A 24,903-nucleotide genomic window follows, 5' to 3' on the forward strand; every position below is an offset into this window, starting at 1 on the left:
TGACGACGATCAACCTTATAAGATCTCCGGGAAGCGAAATTGTACCCTCAAGATGGAGGGCGGGACCACCTTGACGCTGAACAACGTTCGGCATATACCGGATCTCAGGGGATATCTTATATCAGTCGGGCAATTGACTGACTCCGATTACAGAGTATCCTTCGAGCATGGAAGCTGGAAGGTTGTTGGCCTCTTTGTTTTGATGATGTTTAACAAATAATTTACCACTAATTTTATTTTTCTAGTGTTTGTGTTTATCTATTTATTGTAGACAAATAACAAGTTGGAGGTTGAATGGAATCAAGCATTCACGATCATATCCAATAGAGGTTGGCGGAATAGTGGAGTGAAGCCATGCAATTCAAGTTGAAGATCCAAGTTCATGCTTTATCCAAGTGTACAAGTCAATCTTATTGAAGATCAAGATTGCTTGGGTAACATTTACTTTAGGTGTTATATTATGTGTGTTAGTACTTTAAGCTCAATCATATATACACACACATTTTATTGGTTTCTTTGTATATATGTAGTTTTATATATATATATATATATACACACATACACGTTTTGGTTTTGTATGTATATAGTTATATATATGCATATATGTTTTGGTTTAATTTCATAGATATGAAACAAATATATATTCATATACATACTCATATGTTTCATATTCTATTGTATTTGTGAAAAAATTATATTCTCAGTTTTTGGACTTAACAATAATCATATACATCTTTTATATAGAAAACATATTTTTATTTCATACTTACATGCATATATATGATTTCATCAATATCAATTTTATTTAGTTCAATGAAATCATATTTATTGTTTTTGAAAAGTTTGCAAAATATATAATTTTGTGAAAATATTATATTCTTAGTTTTTGGACTTAACAATAATCATATACATCTTTATTAAGTCTACAAAATTATTTTGTAATGTTTCAAAACATGGTTAAGCTAAAATGTCAAAACTCATGTGTTTATATTTTTATGTTTTGGACTATTTTACAAAATGATGATATTTTCATTTGGAAGGTCCTTTTTGAAAACCAGTTTTTGTAACATGTTTATTATCATGTTTACAATCATTTCCTAAAGTTTTATATTTTTCTGATTTTATTTGTTATTTTTAAAAGAGGTTTGAAAATCAGATTTCTGTTTAAAATAGACAGTGTGCATGTCTTGAGTCGACTCATGAACAGTGTTGAGTCGACTCATAAACTATTATATAGTTTACATTTTATTTCTGACGAGTCGACTCATAACATCATGAGTCGACCCATCAGTTGAGTAGACTCATGCCTGTCATAAGTCGACTCATAAACTGTGCTGGAAAGTGTGTTTTGTTTCTGCTGAATCGACCCATGACTTCATGAGTCGACCCATGCATGATGAGTCGACTCATGAATTTTATAAGCCGATCCATAAGTTGATTTTTAGCCTGTAATGGCTACTTATGAGTCGACTCATGAACAGTACCGAGTCGACTCATAACACTGTAATGATTATATTTTCAGACTGTACTGTTTTTGGGTTTTTGATCTTTTTGCCTTATTTTCTATTGGCTTTGGGGTTCCTATAAATACCTCATATATCCTCAGTTCCAAATAATCTCAAGAGAATGTTTTAAGAAGGTTTAACAAGAGTTTAAAGTTTTGTTTAGTGTTTGTTTAAAAAAAATTTAAGCAATTGAGAGTTTGTTTGTGAAAACAATTTCACAAGAGCTCGAGGAAGATCATCCATCGGTGTTTGAGCATCGACTCTTCTCTCTCTCTCTTGATCTATAGAAAAGTTTTTCTTAAACTCAATTCTAGCATTTTATATGTTTGATCTTAATTTCGTAAGCTAGATTTCATATTGAGTTTAATTGTTTTATTGAATCTCTTTGTTCACACACAACCATTGAGCATATTGTATTTACATTCATAGTATAATTTAGGTTGTGGGGTTTGTGACATTGAGTTGTGCCTAATTGAGTTCTCGCCTTGTATTAGAGAACAAATCTTTTGTTGTGAGCTGTTATTGTGAGTTGCACTTTGTATTACACTTGAACACCAAGAGAAGTGGTTGGTGAGAGACGAGACTAGAGACCAACACTTGAGGTGGTAGTTAGTGTGTTTACATTGTGAGTGTTGTAGAGTTTTCGATTAGCTAGAAAATCGTATTGTGAGGTATGAACGTTTTTCGGGTAAGTGTAAAAAACCCGGTGTGTTAGTTGTGAGATTGTGAACGTTGATCGGTGAGCGTTAAAAATCGATATTGTGTGGTGTAGACATTATTCGGGTGAGCATAGAAAATCTGATTGTGATAATGGATTTCTTTTCGGGAATAGGGAGCGGAGATGTAGGACGGAAGATCCGAACTCCGTGATCATATTGTGTGTTTGTATTGTTTATTTTACCCTATCATAATTGTATTTTTAGTTTAGATTGTTTACCCTTGTGTTGTATATATATCCTTACATATATTTTACCATATAGGATATATCACTTTGTTCATATTACAAATTCTTGCTCATATCATATTGTATATATCTATCTTGTAAGAATAATATTTAAATTAGTTTTAATTGGTATAAAATCGGATTAGATTAGCATAAGACTCTAATCACCCTCTCTAGGGTCCAACAAAGGTGTCCAAAGTCTAATAATGGGAAGATCGGCCGCTTGCTTACCGCAGAACAAGCATCATAATCATCCGTCGACTGCATGACTTGACATCGACGACTTGGCCACATGAGTGAGAAGGAATGCAAATTATGACCGCGGGAAAGAGGTTTCCGGGTCTGAGCAAGATCGATCTGACTTTCTGTGAGGACTGCATCTTAGGCAAGTAAAAGAATGTGAGCTTCAACAAGACTAGGCCGGCTCCAAAAATGTTTTCATCATTTTCAAGAAGTGGCTTGCCTGTGTGGAGAACGAAACAAACAATAAGCTAAAGTGTCTAAAGTCTAATAATAGAGGCGAGTATTACAGCTAGGAGTTTGAGAACTTCTGCTCGTCTTATAGGATTAGGAGACTGAAGACCGTTCCAGGCACACCTCAACACAACGAAGTGGCGGAGAGCATGAATCGTACTATCTTGGAGCGTGCCAAAAGTATAATGATCCACTCCAGATTGCCCAAGAGTTTTTGGGCCGATGCTGTGAATACCGCTACATACTTGATCAATCGCGGGCCATCCGCGACTCTCAGTTATGGGATACCTGAAAAGGCTTGGATCGGAAAAAAGCTGAAGCTAGAACACTTACGAGTATTTGGTTGTGACGTCTATATCATAACCAATCCTGCATGCCGGTCAAAGCTTGATCCAAAGTCAAAAAGCTATCTTTCATCGGCTATGGAGGAGATGAGTATGGGTACCGTTTTTGGGATCACGAAGTGGCGGAGAGCATGAATCGCACTATCTTGGAGCGCGCCAAAAGTATAATGATCCACTCCAAATTGCCCAAGAGTTTTTGGGCCGATGCTGTGAATATCGCTGCATACTTGATCAACTACGGGCCATCCGTGACTCTCAGTTATGGGATACCTGAAAAGGCTTGGATCGGAAAGAAGCTGAAGCTAGAATACTTACCAGTATTTAGTTGTGACGCCTATATCATGACCAATCCTGCAGACCAATCAAAGTTTGATCCAAAGTCAAAAAAGCTCTCTTTCATCGGCTATGGAGGAGATGAGTATGGGTATCGTTTCTGGGATTACGAAGTGGCGGAGAGCATGAATCGCACTATCTTGGAGCGTGCCAAAAGTATAATGATCCACTCCAGATTGCCCAAGAGTTTTTGGGCCAATGCTGTGAATATCGCTGCATACTTGATCAACTGCGGGCCATCCGCGACTCTCAGTTATGAGATACCTGAAAATACTTAGATCGGAAAGAAGCTGAAGCTAGAACACTTACGAGTATTTGGTTGTGACGCCTATATCATGACCAATCCTGCAGATCGGTTAAAGCTTGATCCAAAGTCAAAAAAGCTCTCTTTTATCGGCTATGGAGGAGATGAGTATGAGTACCGTTTTTGGGATCACGATGCGCACAAGGTGGTGCGCAGTCATGACGTCGTATTCCATGAGGATGCGGTATATAAGACCAAAGAGGTGAGAGGGAGTCATCTATCTCTCTCTTTTTTCAGATATTACTGATAATGAGGACGGTAATGAAATACCAGTCAGCATAGAAAACGGAGACCAAAAGAACGTGCCAGATGTACAGCAACAAGATCAAGCAGAGTTACCGATCGCAGTTCGCAAAGCTCCAAGAAATCTGAGGGTGCCAGACAGATATCTTTCCACCATGAATTATCTTTTCCTGACTGACAGTAGTGAGCTAGAGAGCTATGAATAGGTATAGGAGACCGACAAAGCTCGGGGCGAGTGGGAATTTGCCATGGAGAAAGAAATAAAATCATTGACGAAGAATGGGACTTGGGATCTCGTAAAAGCTTTTAAAAGGGTGAAAGGCTCTTCACAATCGGTGAATTTATCGGGTCAAGGATGAAGCCGATGGACGGAGACGCTACAAGGCGAGGCTGATAGTGAAGGGCTATGAGCAGAAAGCAATGATAGACTATTCTGACGTTTTCATTCCCGTCGTCAAGTTGACCACGATCCGGACTGTGTTAATCATTGTGACAGTTCGATATCTCCATCTAGAGCAGATGGATGTGAAGACGACATTCCTTCATGAAGATTTAGAGGAAAAAATCTATATGTATCAACTAGTGGGCTTCGAGAAACGAGACAGGGAAGGCCTCGTGTGTCGCCTGCGCAAGATCTTGTATGGCCAGAAGCAAGCTCCGCGATAGTGGTACATGAAGTTCGAGAACTTTATGGAGAATAGTTTTCTCAAATACGACACAGACCACTGCTGCTTCATCACGAGGTATAGCGAATGCTATGTGATACTCTTAATTTATGTTGATGATGGTTGATTGTAGGGCCCGACTTGGCCCGCATTGAGGAACTAAAGTGGCGTCTCTCTAAGTGCTTTGAGATGAATGATCTGGATCCAACAAACTAGATTCTTGGGATGAGGGTCATCAGAGATATATCAGCACGTAGACCGAGGTTGTCTCGGAAGGCCTATATTGAGAAAATTCTTGAAAAGTTTGGCATGGAGAAAGCTAAACCGGCGAGCTCGCCGTTTGCGAGTCATTTTAAGCTATCGAAGACCCAAGCACCAGAGACTGCTGAAGAGCATGAGTTCATGGCCAACATATCATACGCATCTGCCATCGGGAATTGGATGTATGCGCAAGGTTTTAAATGTCGGTTATCGGGGATTTATCGGACGGTCAAAATCCTTATCGGATAGTGGAAATCGGAGATATATCAGGGATAAATAATATTTATCGGAGTAATATACTAGCAAATAATAAACAAACATAAGCTTAAAAAAATATAATGTTAGTCAAAATAAAATAATAAACAAGCAAATAATAAGATAACATCAAGAATGAAGAACCATCGCATCTACATAATTATTGTTTAATCATGAGATTCATAAACTAATCTACATAATTATTGTTTAATCATGAGATTCATAAACTAACTTACTAAGTTGATATTTAGTAGTTATGAGCCATTATCAATATCTATAAACAAACATTAGCTAATCACCAATCAACCAAGTTCCAAAAGCAACAAATAGCTCATAATTTGTAAACATTCAAAGAGCAAATTCAAAAAATAAAATAAAAGCTCCCAAATCCTACTCATCGGCCGATAAAGCTGATATTTAGAGCCTACTTATCGGCCGATAAGTGTCTTTATTGTCGATAACTCGTCGATAAACTTCAAAAAATGATAACCGATTAAAAATCCTACTTATCCTAGCGGAAAGCTCCCAAATCCGATAAATCGACGATAATATCGGATTATCGGTCGATATTTAAAACAGTGTGTATGCGATAGTGTGCACGGGGTTAGATATTGCACAAGGAGTGGGAGTTGAGAGTCGCTTCATGATCAATCCAGGGAAGCACCACTGGAGAGCGATCATGTGGCTTCTATGTTACTTAAGATGCTCGTCTGACCGTTATCTTGAGTATGGCGGGACAGATTTACAGCTAGATGGCTTTTGTGATGCAGACTACGTCGGGGACATAGACTCAAGAAGGAGCACGAGTGGCTACATCTTCATCTTAGGTGGTGGAGCGATAATTTAAAGATCCAAGTTACAGGATACTGTGGTTATGTCGATAACCGAAGCCAAGTACGTGTCTACAGCAGAGGCAACAAAGGAGTTGCTATGATTAACAACTTTTCTTCTCGAGCTTAGGGTAAGCTTTGAAAAATACTTCATCCACTGCGACAGTCAGAGTGTCATTCACTTGTCAGAGAACGACGCATTCCATGCTCGGAGCAAGCATGTTAACGTGAAACATCATGTCATACGGAGATGGCAAAGAAGAAATGAGTTCAAGTTCATAAAGATTGATACGATGTATAATCCAGCCGATATGTTGACCAAGCCAGTTCTGCTCGAGAAAGTGAGGCTGTGTGTTGATACGAGGTACAATCCAGCCGATATGTTGACCAAGCCAGTTCTGCTCGAGAAGGTGAGGTTGTGTGCAGCCTCATATGACCTCTATTGAGAAAGTTAAGGGTCGTGCAAGACGTCAAATATAAAAGACATCCGGATGATGCAATCAAGAAACAGAGTTCGTTGAGAAGACTCTCTAAGTGGGAGATTATTGAGAGAGTGGATAGCATTCTCATCAAAGAGTCAGCAGTGTTCACCTACCCCCGTGCTACCTATAGTGTTCACCTACCTCAAATAGTGTTCACCTACCCCCATGAGAAAAACTTATAAACACCCCTCTAAGTTTGATTTGTAAGGTATCTCAATAGCAGAGAGAGAAAAAGGTTCAGATATAAGTAATATCATTGAGAGATCTTGAGAGAATTTATGAGAATTCTTGGAGAGTATCTTGATCAAAAGAGGGTGTTCTCTTTTATCTTTTTTCTTTGTAACCTCGAAAGGAATATAAAGGAATTAGGCGTCGTTGTTGGACTGTGGAGTAGCTCTGTAAGAGTGAACCATGTTATATATGCGAGTAGTGTGATTGAATTCGTGTTTGTTGGTTTTATTCTGTGATTCCAAGATCGTTTGGGTGTGTTTTGCGTCTCCGTTTGAGGCGTTCTTGTTGGCGTGTACCCTAACAAGGAAGAGGGAGGAAATGGGGAAGAAATCAGGGGTTTGAGGAGAAAACTCAACTCAATAGTACTTAAAAAAATTATCAATGTTACACTGTTAATATTGAGAAAAATAAGGTCCCTCGTATAAACATGAGACTGCCCTATTCTATTCTCAATCAAATACAAAATTTAGGCAACATATAAATTTTGTTTCTAAAACAACTCATAACAGGAAAGTAAACTACAAAAAAGTTTGTCTCTCATCAAATCTTCTTTGATCTTCTAGAATTTCTTAGAAAAAGAATTTACATCAGCACACAAAGTATAAATACTACTCTCTGGAAAGAGTACTACAGAAACGTTGCAAGGGAAAATTGAGAGAACCCCATCTGATACAGAACGTTGCAAGAGATGCTGTCTTTCATCCAACATTAATATCTTCTCTAAGAGATATATCACTAGCAAATGAGCAAGGATGTAAGGCTGAAGAATCCAAAGTGAAGTTTAATGAGACAGACAGCCCTTTGTTTAAACTATTCAAAAATAAAAGTACTCAAAAAAGTTTACAGTGGGCAAATGAAAGAAGATGGAGATGGATACTGACTGAGTAGGATGACTAGATGATCAACACCCGTTTGGATAAGCAAGAAGAAGCCCACAATTAATAATTCAAAAGTAAATGGGGGTTGTTCACCCAGGGTAACAGGTTTGCTTGAGCTGGTTAAATATCCTTTTTCTCAGCCCCGTTTTCCCATTGGAAAACCTTGGGCTAAAGCTATATGATAATCGAAAAAATAATTGTCTCGCACAGAAACAACTCATCAGCATACTGCAAATAACATATAAAAAAAACACTTGATCAGGGAGACAACATAACGGCTTCCACAGGAAATATGCTCAACTTACATTACCATCATCCATAATATATTCTAAAAGTTTCGAGGAGTTACGTTTTAACTTCAAAAGGTTGTCCAAGCCTCCGTTCCCATCTATTGTCTAAGTTCAGCATGGCTAACACCTATACTCTAAGGGCCTGTTTGGTTCAATTTCTATAAAAGAGGGGGGGGGGGGGTGGGGTTACTCAAATTTTAATTTCCTTGTATTTTTATAAAATCTGTAGAAAAATTTTATAGAACTCAAAGAGTACCCATATTTCTTGTTTTTTGCTATTTCTTTGTTGTTCAAAGTATGAAAAAGTTCCTGACTTTATAGAAAATATGTTGTTTTCTTTTTCTTTTATTTGGTTGGATACCACTTTATAGAAAATAGCTTACTAACAATGTTCATGGAAAACCACATGGGAATGGTACTGGTGTACTTAATTCGTCAGATTTCCTTGAAATTTCTGCCCATTTAGAGAGGAAGTTGATTTCCATAAAATACTACTTTATAGAAAATATTTCTATAATTTTTTTTGAAAGCAAACACAGTTTATCGAAATCTATAAAAAAAACTATTATTTACGATAACGTCATTACCAGATGTTTTCTCAAAACATTTCCATAAAATAGGTGAACCAAACAGCCCCTAAATACAAAATTAATAATAAATGGGGGCTAGAAAGTATACTGCTTAACAAAAAAGAAAAAGAAAAAGAAAAATCACCTGCACCAACAGTGTAATCGTAGTTTACATGAGCAGAGTCAGATATCCGAGGCTCTTCAACGGAGAAAACGTAAGGATCATAGTCTGCTCCCATTCTAGACAATTTAAGAAAAAACTTGTTAAAACTGAGTTAAATGTATCCGTCTTGGATGACAATTTCAAGCAATGCCTCAGTAAGAAGTTAAGTTAACATGAAAGCATAGAACCTGCAGTTAAGATAATTGTAACATCAGGATAAGTATTCAGGATGAATGAATTGGAAAACCACTTCATTAGGCAAAAGTAAAATGTTAGAACCTAAACTAACTTTATTCTTAAGTAACGATCCTTTTTCCCCCATTTACGGGGAAATGGGTAAATGTGTTTGAAGAGAGTAAGGCTAAGAAAATTCAACTACCCACAGACAGAGATCAAAATAAATCATTACAATTTCTTATACATACTAGAGTGCTAATCATAACCAAATTCGTCAAATTAATGTAATAAATCCCTGAAAAAATAAAATCCTGATAAAAGACGATGACTTTAAGGAATCATTATAGAGAAAAATGAGAAAAAGAGTTACCCTCAATCTGAAAGTTACTTATAAATCTTTCTATGTCCTCAAAAACCCTAATCCCGAAGCTAACAAAATCCTCTCATCTCTTTGTTCCTGAATCTTCTTCATAAGGGAGAGAGACTCGATTCTGAAAATAGAAAATGATCTTTTTGACTTTTAGATCAATTCCCGCTGAAAAAAGCAGCTTTCTTAATTTGAAACCCTAGATTTCGATTTGACGATTTGAAGAGACTTTTGATTGTTTTTTTTTTTTTTTTTTTTTTTTTTGGGGGGGAACTTTTGATTTTTTTTTTTTTTTTTTTTTTTGTTTGGTGGGGTTCATGCTCACTTTCTTGAAATTCACCCCCGGAAAACGAGATAATTTACAAACTCGGGAAATTTGAGGGGCGGGCTAGTTCACTTCTATAACAAGTTTAAAGTTCTTTTTATTTACTAGCATGCCACTACTGCGCGTGGCATTAAATAGGCGCGACGAGCGTTCAGGCTACAGACGGTGAGGCTAGCACCGTGCACGTGCATAGCACAAGGTTTTTTTATTAAAAAAATGAAAAACCAGATGTTCAAAAAAAATTATGGGAAAATTACAGAAAGTTCGCTTTGAGTTTCGCATGATTTACGGGGGGAAAATATATTATTATTTTTTTAAATGACAATTTATCTCTCTTTGTTTACAAAATTAACTTGGATGTAAAAGTTAATAATTAATAATATTACAAATATGGCAGATATATGCATTCGCACATAAAGATATATATGACTATTACATGAAAATTTTATTTTACTTTTAAAAATTGATGCTTTTTTGTTAGAAATTGAAACTAAGAAGGATGAAGTGTCACTTTTAAAATTTTAGGGGATTTTCTGTCAATCATATAATGGGAGATTTGTTGTAATTTGCTCTAAACCTTCTAGAATTATTGGTTTATAGGTAACTAAGAAGGTATTATACATCAGATAATTGTATTATACATCACATTAATTTAAAGAAGTCCGAGTCCACTTTAGATCATGAGAAGATAAAATAATAACAAGAATTTTACTACAACAAATGAGGAGAAATTTTATCTAATAATAAGGAGAGAAAAACTAAGATCATCCGTACTGTCACACAATTTAAGCGCCAATGTTTAGATAGATATCAACTATATGTGATGATTAAACTTGGAAATTTGTTGTAGAACAAACATTCTAAATAGCTTTTTGTAATCTCAAATTGACTCAAAAAAAATTTTAAAAAAAGATCTAGAGATTTGATATATAAAAAGATTGTACCTATTGAGACTCCAACCTATTGTTAATGGGGGCAGCAGAAAATTTGCAAGCAAAAACATGGAGAAATGCCCTCAAAAGCCTTATAACGAGTGAAGTGCTTGAACAGAAGCCCAAACGGTGGGCTATGAATATATAAAGGTCATAGTGGTGAATGCACCAAGTTCAGGACATTTAGTGCAAAGTCAATATACTTTGTACAAGCTGAATTTGTTAGGTCAAAATCTCAAATTTAATATTTACTTGGAAAAAATGAAAAGGAAAACTGTATAAAAATTTAGATTAGTAAGTTAAGTAGATTCTATAGCGGCAAAAATCTGTACAGATTGAATTCAGCATAACAATCTCACATCTTGGATGCCTCCTTTCTCTTTTTTTCCCATGGTTAGCATTGTCAATTTTGGGAACGTATTTGATGTGCAATAGCTTGTAGAAAATAAAATATCACTATTTTAGTGAATATTTGTATGGTGATTAACTCTTAGATTACATAAATATTTATGAAAGGGAATTTCTCATAACAATACATGCAATTGTCTTCAACTCTATTGTCTCAAGGCAATGTTTGAGACAAAGCAGGGTTGGATGCATCTCTAGAAGCGGGGGATGCATGCTATGTGGAGAAATTTGGAAAATTCAGGTTTTTACAGATTCTGTGTCATAAGTCGACTCATGCACAGGCATAAGTCGACTTATGGTAAGTCGACTTATACAGACTGTTAAGTCGACTTACGTTCTGCTTTGGATTGTTGGTTTTTTGTTCTGCCAAGTCGACTTATCAGGTCTGATAAGTCGACTTACGATCTGTTCTCCAGTTGTTGTTTTTCGCTCTGCCAAGTCGACTTATGCAGACTGTTAAGTCGACTTATGACGGGTTTTTTGGAAAGTTAGAGTTCCTATTTGCAGTCTGTTTGGGTTTCTGTTTTGGTATAAATACCAATACGATTTGAGGGTTTTGTAGGAGCAAATCTGGGGATTTTGGAGCACAGAAAAGAGAGATCTTTCTGAGCTATTTGTTAGGGTTATTGGTTGAGAGTTTGAGAGATTTGTTGGTGAGATTAGTTGGTTCGTTTGAGCGATTTGTAATCTCAATTTGTACTCTCCTTCTCTATTAGTGAAAACCCACCCCCCTTCTTACCCCGTGGACGTAGGCAATTGCCGAACCACGTAAAACTTTGGCTTTCTCTCGGCGTTCGTTGGTTTGGTTTCTCAAAGCATCAGTCACAACAAGTGGTATCAGAGCACGGGCAACGCTTGGGCTATTTGGAGGAGTAGATCGCTTTGGAAGTTCATCTAGGGCTTCGTTTGGTGATAAAGGTGGGATCTTTTTTTGTAAAAATCTCGTCTTTTTCAGTTTGGATCTATTTCTCGTTTGTTTCCGCATTGGTTTGGTGGTGCCTTGAGGATTATGGCCGAGAAAGAAGGAGTTGTGGGCAGTACTTCCGGCGTGAAGACCGTCCAAAGCTTGAATATCCACTCAATGAAGATTGATGTGGAAAAGTTCAATGGCACAAACAATTTTGGACTTTGGCGATGCGAAGTCATGGATGCGCTCAACGCGCAAAATTTGGAAGATACGTTGGAGTTGGACGGGAAACCGGACAACATTGATGAGAAGGTTTGGAAAAAGATGAATCGAACGGCGTGTGGTGTGATTAGGTCTTGTCTCACTCAAGATCTAAAGTATGATGTGATCAATGAGACTTCTGCAAAGAAGATTTGGGAGATCCTTGAGAGCAAGTATTTGACCAAGAGTGTGGAGAATCGCTTGCATTTGAAGAGGAGGCTTTACCGCTTCCAGTTGAAGAAAGGAACCTCCATTGGTGATCACATGAACCACTACACGAAGCTTCTTGCGGATTTGGCGAATGTGGATGTTAAGATTGAAGATGAGGACAAGGCGTTGTTGCTATTGAGTTCCTTGCCTGACGAGGAATATGAGACCTTCGTTCTTACTCTTATTAATGGGAAGGCATCTCTTTCGTATAGTGAGGTCACCGCTGCACTTGTGAATTATCAGCTTCGAAAGAAGGATAAGGAGACTTCGTTTGAGCCGGTAGCGGGGGCGTTGGTCGCAAGAGCAAAGGGTCCAAACCGTAGTGGGAGGTCGCAGTCTAGAGGGGCACATCTTGGAGTTCGTAAGAATCAATGTGCCTTTTGCAAAGAAGATGGACATTGGAAAGCCGATTGCCCAAAGTTAGTTGATCGAGCCGGGAAGAATAAGGGAAAAGCTATTCAAGCTTCAGAGGCGAATGTTGTCAAGGCTAGTGGCAACGATTGAGATTCGGATTCTTCGGGCTACTCGTTATCTGCACTGCAGTCAGTGTGTGTTGCCTACTCTACAGAGTGGATATTGGATTCGGGTGCTACATACCACATTTGTCCTAGGAGGGATTGGTTCTCCAGCTTTCAGGAGTTGGAAAGAGGGGATTTCGTGCTCATGGGGAATGATCACAAATGCTCTATTGGTGGTATCGGTACTGTTCGGATCAGGATGAGTGACGGGGTGATTCGGGAGTTGGTTGGAGTGAGGTTCGTTCCTCAGTTGAAGAAGAACATCATTTCACTTGGAGCTTTGGAGGCAGCAGGCTATAGGGTGACCTTGGCGGATGCACGCTTGAAGGTTACATTTGGGTCCATGATTGTGATGAAGGGCGTCAGAAGGAGAAATTTGTATTATTTGCACGGAAGCACGGTGATTGATAGGGAAATGACGACTTCATCAGATTCGGCTAGACTGTGGCATTGTTTGGTGCTGGGGTATATGATTGGTAATACCGTGCATTGGTTGTTGAGGAGTGCTATGACCTGCAGATTGAAGTCCTGTGAGCACATTGGGATGAGCGAGACCGTGGTGGAGTTTGGCACTTCTATCCATCGAGCGAGGGATCTTATTGGAGGTGTCCAGTCAGGCATTTGGGGGCCTTCCAAGGAGGCATCATTGGGAGGTAATCGTATCTTAGTTTCCACAGTTGGTGATTGTTCTAGGCATTATTGGGTCGCGACCAGTTCCCGTTGGTGTAAAGTCCTAGAAGTCAACAACAATTGGAAGAAGTGTATTGGCAGAAAGGTAACTCATTGTTTCAGCTTTGGTAGGGGTCCTTTCTTGCGTTGGTGCCGAGCTCACGGCAATAGGAGACACTTCATTGGTGTGGAGACTTTGGGGCGACGAGATGAGATGACAGTTTCGATGGGTCGTTCCTTTCTGGAGGAGGATCGGCGTTTGATGTCGAGCATTGGCATTGGTGTGCGGGCTTCGACATATTTGGGTCATCTTATGCATAGGTCGCCGACTGCTGCTTTAGGAGTTATTAGATCTGGTGGAGCTGCTTCAGATTTTGGGTCGCGTCGGATATTTGGATACCCAGCATTTGGTCACATCGTGGATGTGAGATTGGATCCGATTGCGCGTTTGGGGTTCGGAGGCTCAGTTGATTATCGTTTGGGAGCTTCTGATTTTGTTCTGAGCAGGTATGTCACTTTTGACTCTCGGCAGGTGGAGAGTGTTGATCAGGGCATTTGGATATCGCAGCAGGTGGAGAGTGATGCTACTCCACGTTGGGTGGAGATTACTCCACGTACTCCAGATCATACTGCGTCATTTGGGATTCCAGCTGATGTGACACAGGTTGAGGATCATTTGATTTCGGATGCAGATGATGGATTGGTTTTGGATTCGGTGGTAGCTGGTGGACATGATTTGGATACGGCCATTGGTTTACCTCAGATGGAGGTATTTGATTTGTATCAGTTTGGGGGCTATCAGTTGCAGATCCGTTGGCGATATTGGGAAGAGTTGCAGACTTTTCTATTTGTTTGAGGGCCTTTGGAGGCCGTTGGATGAACTACGTGAAGGCTTGATTCCTTGGGCAAAGGATACGTAGGCAGTCATTTTGATGCAGCCGATTTGGTGAGCGACATCGACATTTGGGGTGAGTGTTCGCACTCCCGTTTGGGTCTCATTATGTGAGGCATTTGTTTGGTTGGTGTCGGCTCAGTTTTGGGAAAACTTCGCCGAGGTGGAGAATTGTGGAGAAGAATTGGAAAAAGCAGATTTTTGGTCATAAGTCGACTCATGCACAGGCATAAGTCGACTTATGGTAAGTCGACTTATACAGACTGTTAAGTCGACTTACGTTCTGCTCTGGATTGTTTGGTTTTTGCTCTGCCAAGTCGACTTATCAGGTCTGATAAGTCGACTTACGATATGTTCTCCAGTTGTTGTTTTTCGCTCTGCCAAGTCGACTTATGCAGACTGTTAAGTCGACTTATGACGGGTTTTTTGGAAAGTTAGAGTTCCTATTTGCAGTCTGTTTGGGTTTCTGTTTTGGTATAAATACCAATACGATTTGAGGGTTTTGTAGGAGCAAATCTGGGGATTTTGGAGCACAGAAAAGAGAGATCTTTCTGAGCTATTTGTTAGGGTTATTGGTTGAGAGTTTGAGAGATTTGTTGGTGAGATTAGTTGGTTCGTTTGAGCGATTTGTAATCTCAATTTGTACTCTCCTTCTCTATTAGTGAAAACCCACCCCCCTTCTTGCCCCGTGGACGTAGGCAATTGCCGAACCACGTAAAACTTTGGTGTTTGTGTTTTTTGTTTGGTCTTTCTCTCGGCGTTTGTTGGTTTGGTTTCTCAAAGCATCATAGTTGGTTGTTTGTTTGGCTTCCGCGCCGTGCACAACATGCTAATCTTCTAATGATGTAAGCAACGCCTAATAAGAGAGAGTTGATTGCATCTTTTGAAAGAGAGGATATATGTAATAATTCAGAGTTTTGTGCGTACGAGAAGGGAGAGGAAGAGAGATTTGTATCTTCTTGAAATATGTAAATATAATTAGCTACATAAACCTAAAACATTTTCTGCACACAACAAAATTGACACAATCGGTATCAATAGAATAGATTATATTACCCGCAGGGGGTCGCCCAGTTGGTTAGGTGTGTGAAATCCCCATGAGTTGGCCGGGAAAGTCCCTCTAATCATAATATCAGAACGCCAAAGTTATGATAAGACTTGAGTATAATAGTTTTATATTCTAACGTATCCCCGCAAATTGAACGCATTTTTTTAAAAATCCGCATTAAATTCACGTCCAGTAAGATTAAACCCTTTTTTATGGTCAAAACCTAGACTCACATAGCGAAAACCTTTTTTTAATCCACATTAAATTTGCGGCAAACAAGATTCGAATATAGGGTTAGCTCTTATGCCTTGTAAAAGTCCCTCTAACTAAAACTCTAAAGTTAAAGACAAAGATTGAAAATTATATTTTTATATTCTGAGACTAGCCAAGTTTTGAGAGTCAGGCTTGAACTTGGGCCTTATATATAAAAGAAGCTTACTTTATGTTTGAAAATTGGACAAACAAACTTAATTACATACGAAATACTAAGAAATGCAAATTATTATTAGGGAAAAATGCTTCTAGCCCCCAAAAGCCAAGTGAGCGTGCTTCCCACCCCCAAGACTTGGTCAATGGGTGTTTTACCCCTAAAAATAAAGAATCTGTTCTCTGAGCCCCCAAAACACAAAACCCAAGACATTAAAACATGTGAAGACTATAATACCCTTCTCTCTCTCTTTCTTTTTTTATTAAAATATGATGAGGATTATTTTATTATTTTTGATTTTTTTTCTCTCTCTCTCTTTATCATGATGTACTAAGAGGATAGTTGAAATGATTGATGAGGATTATTTTATTATTTTCGTTTTTTATTATTTTCGTTGTTTGTATTGGGAGGTTGTTAAAGTTACGGGTTAATTGTTAAGGTTACGAGTTAATTGTTAATGTTACGGGTCAATTGTTAAGGTTATGAATCCTCTCTCTCTCTCTCTCTTTCTTTTTTAATTAAAATATGATGAGGGTTATTTTATTATTTTTGTTTTTCTCTCTCTTTATCATGATGTCCCAAGAGGATAGTTGAAATGATTGATGAAGATTATTTTATTATTTTTGTTTTTTATTATTTTGGTTGTTTGTATTGGGAGGTTGTTAAAGTTACGGGTAAATTGTTAAGGTTACGAGTTAATTGTTAATGTTACGGGTCAATTGTTAAGGTTATGAATCCTCTCTCTGTCTTTCTTTTTTAATTAAAATATGATGAGGGTTATTTTATTATTTTTGTTTTTCTCTCTCTCTTTATCATGATGTACCAAGAGGATAGTTGAAATGATTGATGAGGATTATTTTATTATTTTCGTTTTTTATTATTTTGGTTGTTTGTATTGGGAGGTTGTTAAAGTTACGAGTTAATTGTTAAGGTTATGAGTTAATTGTTAATGTTACGAGTCAATTGTTAAGGTTATGAATCATCTCTCTCTCTCTCTCTCTCTCTCTTTCTCTCTCTCTCTTTCTCTATCATGATGTTTCTTTGATGATATTGAAATGATTAAAGAGGATTATTATTTTATTATTTTTGTTTTTTATTCTTTTTGTATTTTTAGAATATTCGTTGTTAAGGATAATGGTTGGTTGTAAAGGTTATGCATTGATTGGTAAGGTTACGGGTTGGTTGTTAAGGTTAAGGGTTTGTTGTTAAGGTTATGGGTTTGTTGTGTAGGTTACGGATTTGTTGTTAAGGTTACGGGTTTAATTGTTAATGTTACGTGTTTAATTGTTAAGGTTACGGATTTAATTGTTAAGGTTACGTATTTAATTGTTAAAGTTACGGGTTTAAATGTTACGGTTACGGTTTATTAATTGTTAATGTTACGGTTTAATTGTTAAGGTTACGAGTTTAATTGTTAAGGTTACGAGTTTAATTATTATGGTTACGGTTTTAATTGTTAAGGTTACGGGTTTAATTGTTAAGGTTACAGTTTAATGGTTACGGTTTTAATTGTTAAGGTTACGGGTTTAATTGTTAAGGTTACAGTTTAATTGTTAAGGTTACAGTTTAATTGTTAAGGTTACGGTTTAATTGTTAAGGTTACGGTTTAATTGTTAAGGTTATGGGTTTACTTGCTTTCTTGCAAAAACGCCCTTTTTAGGGGAGTTTTGGCAAGAAAGCTGCCAAAAGCTGTCAGCTTTGACAGGGAATCAGGGGCAAAAGAAGCAAAACAAACAGCCCCTGACCCGCAAGATTTCGCAGGCGTCAATGTGACTTTAACCAGATGTACTTATTCACACACCATTTATGGCACCTGAAGTTTCAGAATTTTTGCACAATATGTGTTTGCGGAGAAAGTTGTTGTTTTCATTGCTACGAATCTATTACAACTTTAGTCGTTACAATAAACTCGAATGAAATAAAAAGTTAATCTTTTTATAAATTCTCCTTACACAATGAAAATAAAAAAAGTTTACAACTTTATCAAACAAACGCAGAGATCGTTCATCGGTCTTCTGCTTGCGTGGGTGTCTTTGCCTGTGCCGGGGTTTATCCGTGGACCACCGTCGATCAGATCTGATTGCTGAAAAATTGGGCAGAGCTTCGTCGATCCGCGAGGAGATCTAGAAACTTGAAGCGCCTATCTCGGATAAAGCGAGATATTTGCTCTTCTTAGTATTACCACAATGTGATAATACTAAGGATCGGGTGCGGGTGATGTAGATCTGACGAAGAACTCTCTTGCGTTGAAGAACTAGATCCGATCTCTCCTCCTCCTCTCTTGAAATCTGTGTACTTTTAAGTCTTCAATCCGGCAGGGCTTCGCCAAGACACAAGAATTCCAGATCTGAAAAAATGAGGCCTAAGGCTTGTATTTATAGGCATGAGGGGTTGCGGAGCGGTTAAAACGGGCTAAAGGCCCAAATCTGCCTTGGAGGGTGTCTCTCAAAATCCGGGACACCCCTGGGGTGTCTCAGAAAACCCGAGACACCCCTGGGGTGTCCTGGAAAATCCGAGACACCCCTGGGATATCTTCGTCCGAACTCGGATTTTAGTGATTCGAAGTGCGTTGGAAGTCTGACGAAGAGTTCTATCAGCTCCAATGGTTGGATTATCTGTAGAATGAACGAGACACGAAGGGCGTTGTTCTTTTCGTAACATCGCGGGGCTCTCGATTAGCCCGTGCCTTCGTTATCCCGAAATTCTGTCAGCTCACGTAGTTCGTCGGTTCACTTCAATCGTTCACCGGCGTCAGTCGAACTCCTGTGAACCAGATAGTGACATTCATTGTCGTTCCTTAACACTGAGCTGTTCGTGGAGACCTATAGGCAATTTTCGATGCCTACAATATGTTCTTGAAGCATGTACCATTGGGACTTAAAAATGACATTCCGTCGATCTCTCAGGCTTCTCTTTCACAAACTACGCATCAATCTAGCAAACAGCTGGCTTATGGAAAACCTATAATGAAATGGGGGGAGATTGACCAATCAAGAAAAACAGCAAAAGGCTGCCCGTACATACATTCATTCATTCGGCGGCACAACATTCAGCACCAAAAGAAAAGGAGCCAAAATCATTCGTGAAGCTAAAATTAGAGACTAACAAATTAAGTTCGACAAATATCTAAGTCAGAATAAGAAGCTTTATGCCACAGAAAGAAAAGGGCAAACAATATAATTGTTGGCCAAGTGTAAAGTTAGGAAGCGCACAGCTTCATTTTCTTTTCATGGAGAGGTTAAGTTCCTAATTCTGCTCGATCGTCTGACTGGAGTCATTGCTTCCTCATCTTTACATCCCTGGTGAACACAGAAGTACAGCGAAAGTCAGTACAAAATTTCTTCAGTTTGAGTTACAAAGGAAACAAATAAGATAAAGATAATTATTACTTGCCTTTTTGGCTGATAGTCTCTCATAGGTGGTAAAACTTCCGTAAGAAGTGGATGAAGATACTGCAGAGTCCCTTCTCAGGCTCCTCTCATTGCTCAAACGCCCGCTAGAAGATGAAGTGTGATTCCAGCTACTGCTCAATTCAGAGGAAGATTCCTTGGCTTGATCATAGGGCCGACTGCTTCCTGAAATTGATCTGACTTTTTGTGTTTCTTCTCTTGTGTTTGCAATCCTTGGTGCTTGCCTCTGCTTCGCATACAGAACAGCCATGGCAGGCAGCGCCGAAAGTGCTACAGATAATCCAAAAATAATTGCAAAGTTCATTGATTTTAGGTCATGACCATGTGGGATTTCATAATCCCCTTCCAACTCTGGCTGGTTGTCAATAAAACTAGCAGATTGGGTATGGTCACTGCAATCTTCATCCTCAATAAGTGCAGATTTAGCAATGATTTCAGAGATCTTGTCTTCTTTGTTGATGTGTGATGACTCTTGTTCCACTTCTCCATCACCTTCAATAATCCTTTTCTCCATCTCATAACCAACAGTATATGCATCTACCGCACCTTCATACACCTCCATTTCAATTTCCTGAGAACCAATTTCACCTTCAATCAAATCTTCAGACAAGGCAATCTCAATCATCTCAGCTTCAGCTTCAGTGTAACTCATCGTATCCACATCTATCACATCTTTAGAAACAGCTGTTTCAATTTCCTGAGAACCAGCAACACCTTCAGTCATATCTTCAGACGCCACAAACTCAATCTTCTCAGCTTCGGCTTCAATGTTCATGGTATCTGTATCTACCACGTCTTGATAACAAACTTCACCTTCAATCACGTCTTGTGACACCGCAATCTCATTCTTCTCAGCTTCGGCTTCAATGTAACCCAGCGTATCTTCAGACGCCACAAACTCAATCTTCTCAGCTTCGGCTTCAATGTTCATGGTATCTGCATCTACCACGTCTTGATAACAAACTTCACCTTCAATCACGTCTTGTGACACCGCAATCTCATTCTTCTCTGCTTCGGCTTCAATGTAACCCAGCGTATCCGTGTATATCACATATTTAGAAACAGCCGTTTCAGTTTCAAGAGAACCAACATCAGCTTCAGTCACATCTTCAGACACCACAATCTCAGTCTTCTCAGCTTCGGGTTCAATGTTCCTGGTGTCTATATCTAGCACATCTTGATAATAAACTTCACCTTCAATCACATCTTCGGACACCACAATCTCACTCTTCTCAGGCTCATCTTCAGAAACCTCTTCTTGCAAATTTTGCTTGATAGCTTGTTTGGTTTCAATCAGGGGCCGATAGCTGAGATCCAAGCCTTCAGTTTCATCTACAGCTGAGGATGTCATATTAGCTAAATGGTAGAAACCAAAATCATCCTTTTGTGTGTCAGAGCTCAAATAAGCAATTGAATCTGCTGACCAGTCCTTGAATTTACTAGCTAGACCGCTAAGATTTCCGCTAAAAACAGCCAAATAATCTTTCAGATACAGATCCTCAAACTCTCGATAGAATGGAACATGAACTTTTGGAAGAGACCCTACTTTCACCATGGAAGAAGAAATGATGGGTGAATCCAAAACGGGCATATAAATGGAAGCCATGAACAAAACCAACAGAAACAAGACCAATTTGGATCTCCTAAAAGAACAGGGCTTCAAGAGTTCAGATTTAGATTCAGGTTCAGAAACAAGGGTTTCACTCACAGACTTGAGTTCAGGTTCAGGTTCAGGGACAAAGGTTTCAGTCACCGGTTCGACCTCTTTTACCTCAGTTGGAAGCAACTCTTCTTCTGAACCCTTCTCTTTGTCCTCAGTGAGTGAAGTCACATCATCAGGTTCAGAAACTTGGGCTTCATTCACAGAATTGAATGGAGGTTCAGAAACAAGGGTTTCTGTCACAGATTCAACCTCTCTTACCTTAAGTGGGAGAAACTCTTCTTCTGAATCGTTCTCCTCAGTGAGTATATTCACATCATCATCCTCACTGCTCTCTGAAGAGAAGCCATCTTCAAGCCTTCTCCCTTCATTCACATCAAGAAACTCTCCTTCCCTACTGAGGTAGTGCTCGATACGAGGATTAGGCCTATAATGAAGAAATTGAGGTCTAGGAGAAAGATAATTGATCTTGGGATCGTAAGGAGTAAGAGATCGGTCAGCATTCGTAGGAGCATTAAATGGCAGAGGGGAAACTTGGTGGTTCTTGATTCTAGACACCCCCTTCTTCAGCTCGCCACTACTCGAACCTTCTTGAAACCTTAAACCCATCTCTGATTTCGACCCCACTCCCTCACTCTCAACCCCGACACCTACTTCTTTGTTTGGAAACTCGAGAGAATGGGATACTGAACTTATAACCTCATTCCTCTCTTGAAGAATCCTCTTTCTTGGGGAAGCAGAAACAACCTTCGAAGCCGCAGAGATAGTGGGAGCCATGAAATTCTTGGACCCCTTTGAAGAAGAGATTGCAGGGGGTCTCGTCTTTGCATTCTCTTTCTGTGAGTTCGGCGACAAAGGCTTAGAAAAAGAGCTTCTTTGGGGAAATTCTACCAACGACAAAAAATCGAAAGTTCAGATAAAGAAACAAAAGAGGCCATTTTTGTGAAACAAGAAGTTGGGTTAAAGAGAGGACGTGATTACCTTTGCTCCTTCTGATGCTGTTGCTGATCTCAGGGGTTTTGGGTCGGCTTGGATTGGGGGAAGGAGACCTTGCTGCCATTGATCTTTGCTTTTCCTTCCCTTTCTTTGGTAATTGGGATTTTCCCTCTTTTACCCCCCTTTGATGCGAGGATATGAGATGTATGACTTGGATTGGAGACGGAGGGAGAGAGAGTTGAAGGGAATTTTGAGAAAAAGAAGGAGTTTGACGAGATTAAAAGAGACGAGAGAGATTTTTATTTTTATTTTTTGCTACTTCTAACTGTAACGTCCAATTTCTCCTTCCAACTTTTGATCTTTTTGCATTTTTTAAAAAAAAGTGACCGTTGAGGCTTGCGTTCAAAATGCTGGGAGAAGCCTAGGATGATGGAATTCGACCGTTCGGATTCTTTACTCGTCGCATTCTTTTGGACTGGGCTTCCAGTAGATAAAGGCCTAAACCCATTTCGTCGTATTGGATCTCATGATTCAGGAATCATAGAACACCTCAAATAGGTCAACGTAAGCTGCGAGCAATACCCAAAACAATAACAAAACTATCAGCCATATTACAGCAATAAATGCTGATATTTACGTTACAGATTGGTAGACTGACCAATTAATACAGGTCACACACAAGAAGTTATTATAAGATGGGAAAATGTCAAGGCCCTAAAATCAAAAACTTCTTGTGTTTTTAGCTCCTCCACTTTTTTCTCACGTGGTTCAGCCTCAAAAGCAAAAACTCTATGTTCTGCAGCCTTTCTTTAACAATTATTACATGTCAACTAAGAATAGAGAGAATAAAAAGTAAAAACCCCCAAAATGTTCTTATCTCCTCTATTCTTTCATGTTAAGTCCAAAAACAAGTTGAATTAGACTTAACATGAAAGTTCATATCATGTTAAGTCTAATTCGGTTCATGTTTAAATCTAATTTAATTCATTTTAAGTCTAATTTAAATTACGTTATGTCTAATTCAACTAGTTTCAAGTCTAATTTAATTCATGTTAAGTCTAATTCAACTTGTTTTAAATCTAATTTCTTGTTAAGTCTAATTTAATTCATATTAAGTCTAATTTAAATTCTTTTAAGTCTAATTTTAATCATGTTATGTCTAATTCAACTTGTTTTAAGTCTAATTTAATTAAAATTAACATGAAATAGACTTAACATGATTTAAATTAGACTTAACGTAATTTAAATTAGACTTAAAAGGAATTTAACATGATTAAAATTAGACTTAAAATAAGTTAAAATAGACTTAACATGATTCATGTTAAGTCTAATTCAACTTGTTTTTAGACTTAAAATAAGTTGAATTAGACATAACATGATATAAATTAGACTTAAAAGAAATTAAATTAGACTTAACATGAATCAAATTAGACTTAATATGAAATTAGACTTAAAATGATTTAAACTGGACTTAGCACGAACCAAACTGGAGTTAACACGGATCAAACTGGACTTAACATGAAACTATATTTAACATGAACCAAATCTGGACTTAACATAAAATTGGACTTAACATGAACCAAAACTAGACTTAACATGAAACTAGACTTAACATGAACAAAAAACTGGACTTAACATGAAACTAGACTTAACATAAACCAAACTGGACTTAACAATGATAAACAGGACTTAACATGAAATTAGACTTAACATGATAAACTGGACTTAACATGAACCAAATTGGTCTACCAGTTTGGTTCATGTTAAGTCTAATTTCATATTAAGTCTAGTTTCATGTTAAGACCAGTTTATCATGTCAAGTCCAGTTTGGTTCATGTTAAATATAATTTCATATTAAGTCCATTTTTGGTTCATGTTAAGTATAGTTTCATGTTAAGTCCAGTTTAATCCGTGTTAACTCTAGTTTGGTTCGTACTAAGTCCAGTTTAAATCATTTTAAGTCTAATTTAAATTATTTTAAGTCTAATTTCATATTAAGTCTAATTTGATTCATGTTAAGTCCAATTTAGTTCATGTTAAGTACAATTTAATTCATGTTAAATCTAATTTAATTCTTTTTAACTCTAATTTATATAATGTTATGTCTAATTCAACTTATTTTAAGTCTAAAAAACAAGTTGAGTTAGAGTTAACATTAATTATGTCAAGTCTATTTCAGCTTATTTTAAGTCTAATTTTAATCATGTTAAATTCCTTTTAAATCTAATTTAAATCATGTTAAGTCTAATTTAACTTTTTTAAGTCTAATTTCATGTTAAGTCCAATTAAATTAGACTTAAAATAAGTTGAATTAGATATAACATGATTTAAATTAGACTTAAAAGGAATTAAATTAGACTATATGAATTAAATTGGACTTAACATGAAATTAGACTTAAAACAAGTTGAACTAGACTTAACATGAATTCAAATAGACATGAAACAAGTTGAATTAGACATAACATGATTTAAATTAGACTTAAAATGAATTAAATTAGACTTAACATGAACCGAATTAGATTTAACATGAAATAGACTTTCATGTTAAGTCTAATTCAACTTGCTTTTAGAGTTAACATGAAAGAATAAAGAAGATAATAGCATTTTGGGGGGGTTTTACTTTTTATTTGTCTATATGCTTAGTTGGCATGTAATAATTACTAAAGAATGGCTGCAAAACATAGTGTCCTATTTTAAGGGCTGAACCACATAAGAAAAAGTCAAAGGGGCTGCATCACATTAAGATTTTGTTTTTGGAGTCTTGACACAATTTTCCCTTATAAGATTATCCTTGGATCAAGCAATTTAATCTACTTGCCAAATAAATCAAAAGCCATAGAAAGTAACAGAAAATGATAATGTTCAAAGTTGATAGTAACAAAATAATTAGGGTTCTTTGCATGCATACCCCTTAAATCATGTAAATTTGCAACAATATAGCCAAATCTTAGTATTTGCAAAACTACCTCTCAACTCGACTTTGCAA

At 37.6% G+C, this 24,903-nt stretch overlaps 2 protein-coding genes across 5 annotated transcripts in view; both read right to left on the minus strand.

Annotated features, from left to right (window-relative positions):
• LOC109833163 (endoribonuclease Dicer homolog 3b-like) overlaps window positions 1-9,566 on the minus strand; it is a 35,235-nt gene extending 25,669 nt beyond the window's left edge. For 2 of the 3 annotated variants that reach the window (XM_020400723.1, XM_020400722.1), the window contains exons 1-2: window positions 9,318-9,566; window positions 8,753-8,847 (exon numbers count right to left, since the gene is read on the minus strand). In XM_020400723.1, coding sequence (XP_020256312.1) covers window positions 8,753-8,846 — 94 coding nt within the window. In that variant the 5' untranslated portion in view covers window position 8,847; window positions 9,318-9,566. Of the gene's footprint in view, window positions 1-8,752; window positions 8,848-9,317 lie in introns of those variants that run through there. The other variant, XM_020400724.1, reaches the window with a different exon arrangement.
• On the minus strand, window positions 18,866-22,344 carry LOC109833164. Of its 2 annotated transcripts, XM_020400726.1 has the most exons (4): window positions 21,963-22,344; window positions 20,319-21,868; window positions 19,305-20,162; window positions 18,866-19,210 (listed from the first exon to the last, which is right to left on the minus strand). In XM_020400726.1, exons 1-4 carry the CDS (start codon window positions 22,039-22,041, stop codon window positions 19,139-19,141), a joined length of 2,559 nt encoding a protein of 852 aa, XP_020256315.1. In that variant the 5' UTR covers window positions 22,042-22,344; the 3' UTR covers window positions 18,866-19,138. The 2 variants fall into 2 exon arrangements, with proteins under 2 accessions (XP_020256315.1, XP_020256314.1); XM_020400725.1 differs by having other exon boundaries at window positions 18,867-19,210; window positions 19,305-21,868; window positions 21,963-22,343.

The sequence above is a fragment of the Asparagus officinalis genome, chromosome 3, assembly GCF_001876935.1.
Source record: "Asparagus officinalis chromosome 3, Aspof.V1, whole genome shotgun sequence".
Classification (NCBI taxonomy): Eukaryota; Viridiplantae; Streptophyta; class Magnoliopsida; order Asparagales; family Asparagaceae; genus Asparagus; species Asparagus officinalis.

Bases quoted from the DNA above. Each gene is read 5' to 3' on its own strand.
- LOC109833164 (XM_020400725.1), bottom strand. From the start codon at position 22,041: ATGGCAGCAAGGTCTCCTTCCCCCAATCCAAGCCGACCCAAAACCCCT. The intron at 21,869-21,962 runs GTAATCACGTCC...TGTCGTTGGTAG, and splicing joins CAGCATCAGAAGGAGCAAAG to AATTTCCCCAAAGAAGCTCT. The intron at 19,211-19,304 runs GCAAGTAATAAT...TGTGTTCACCAG, and splicing joins AGAGACTATCAGCCAAAAAG to GGATGTAAAGATGAGGAAGC.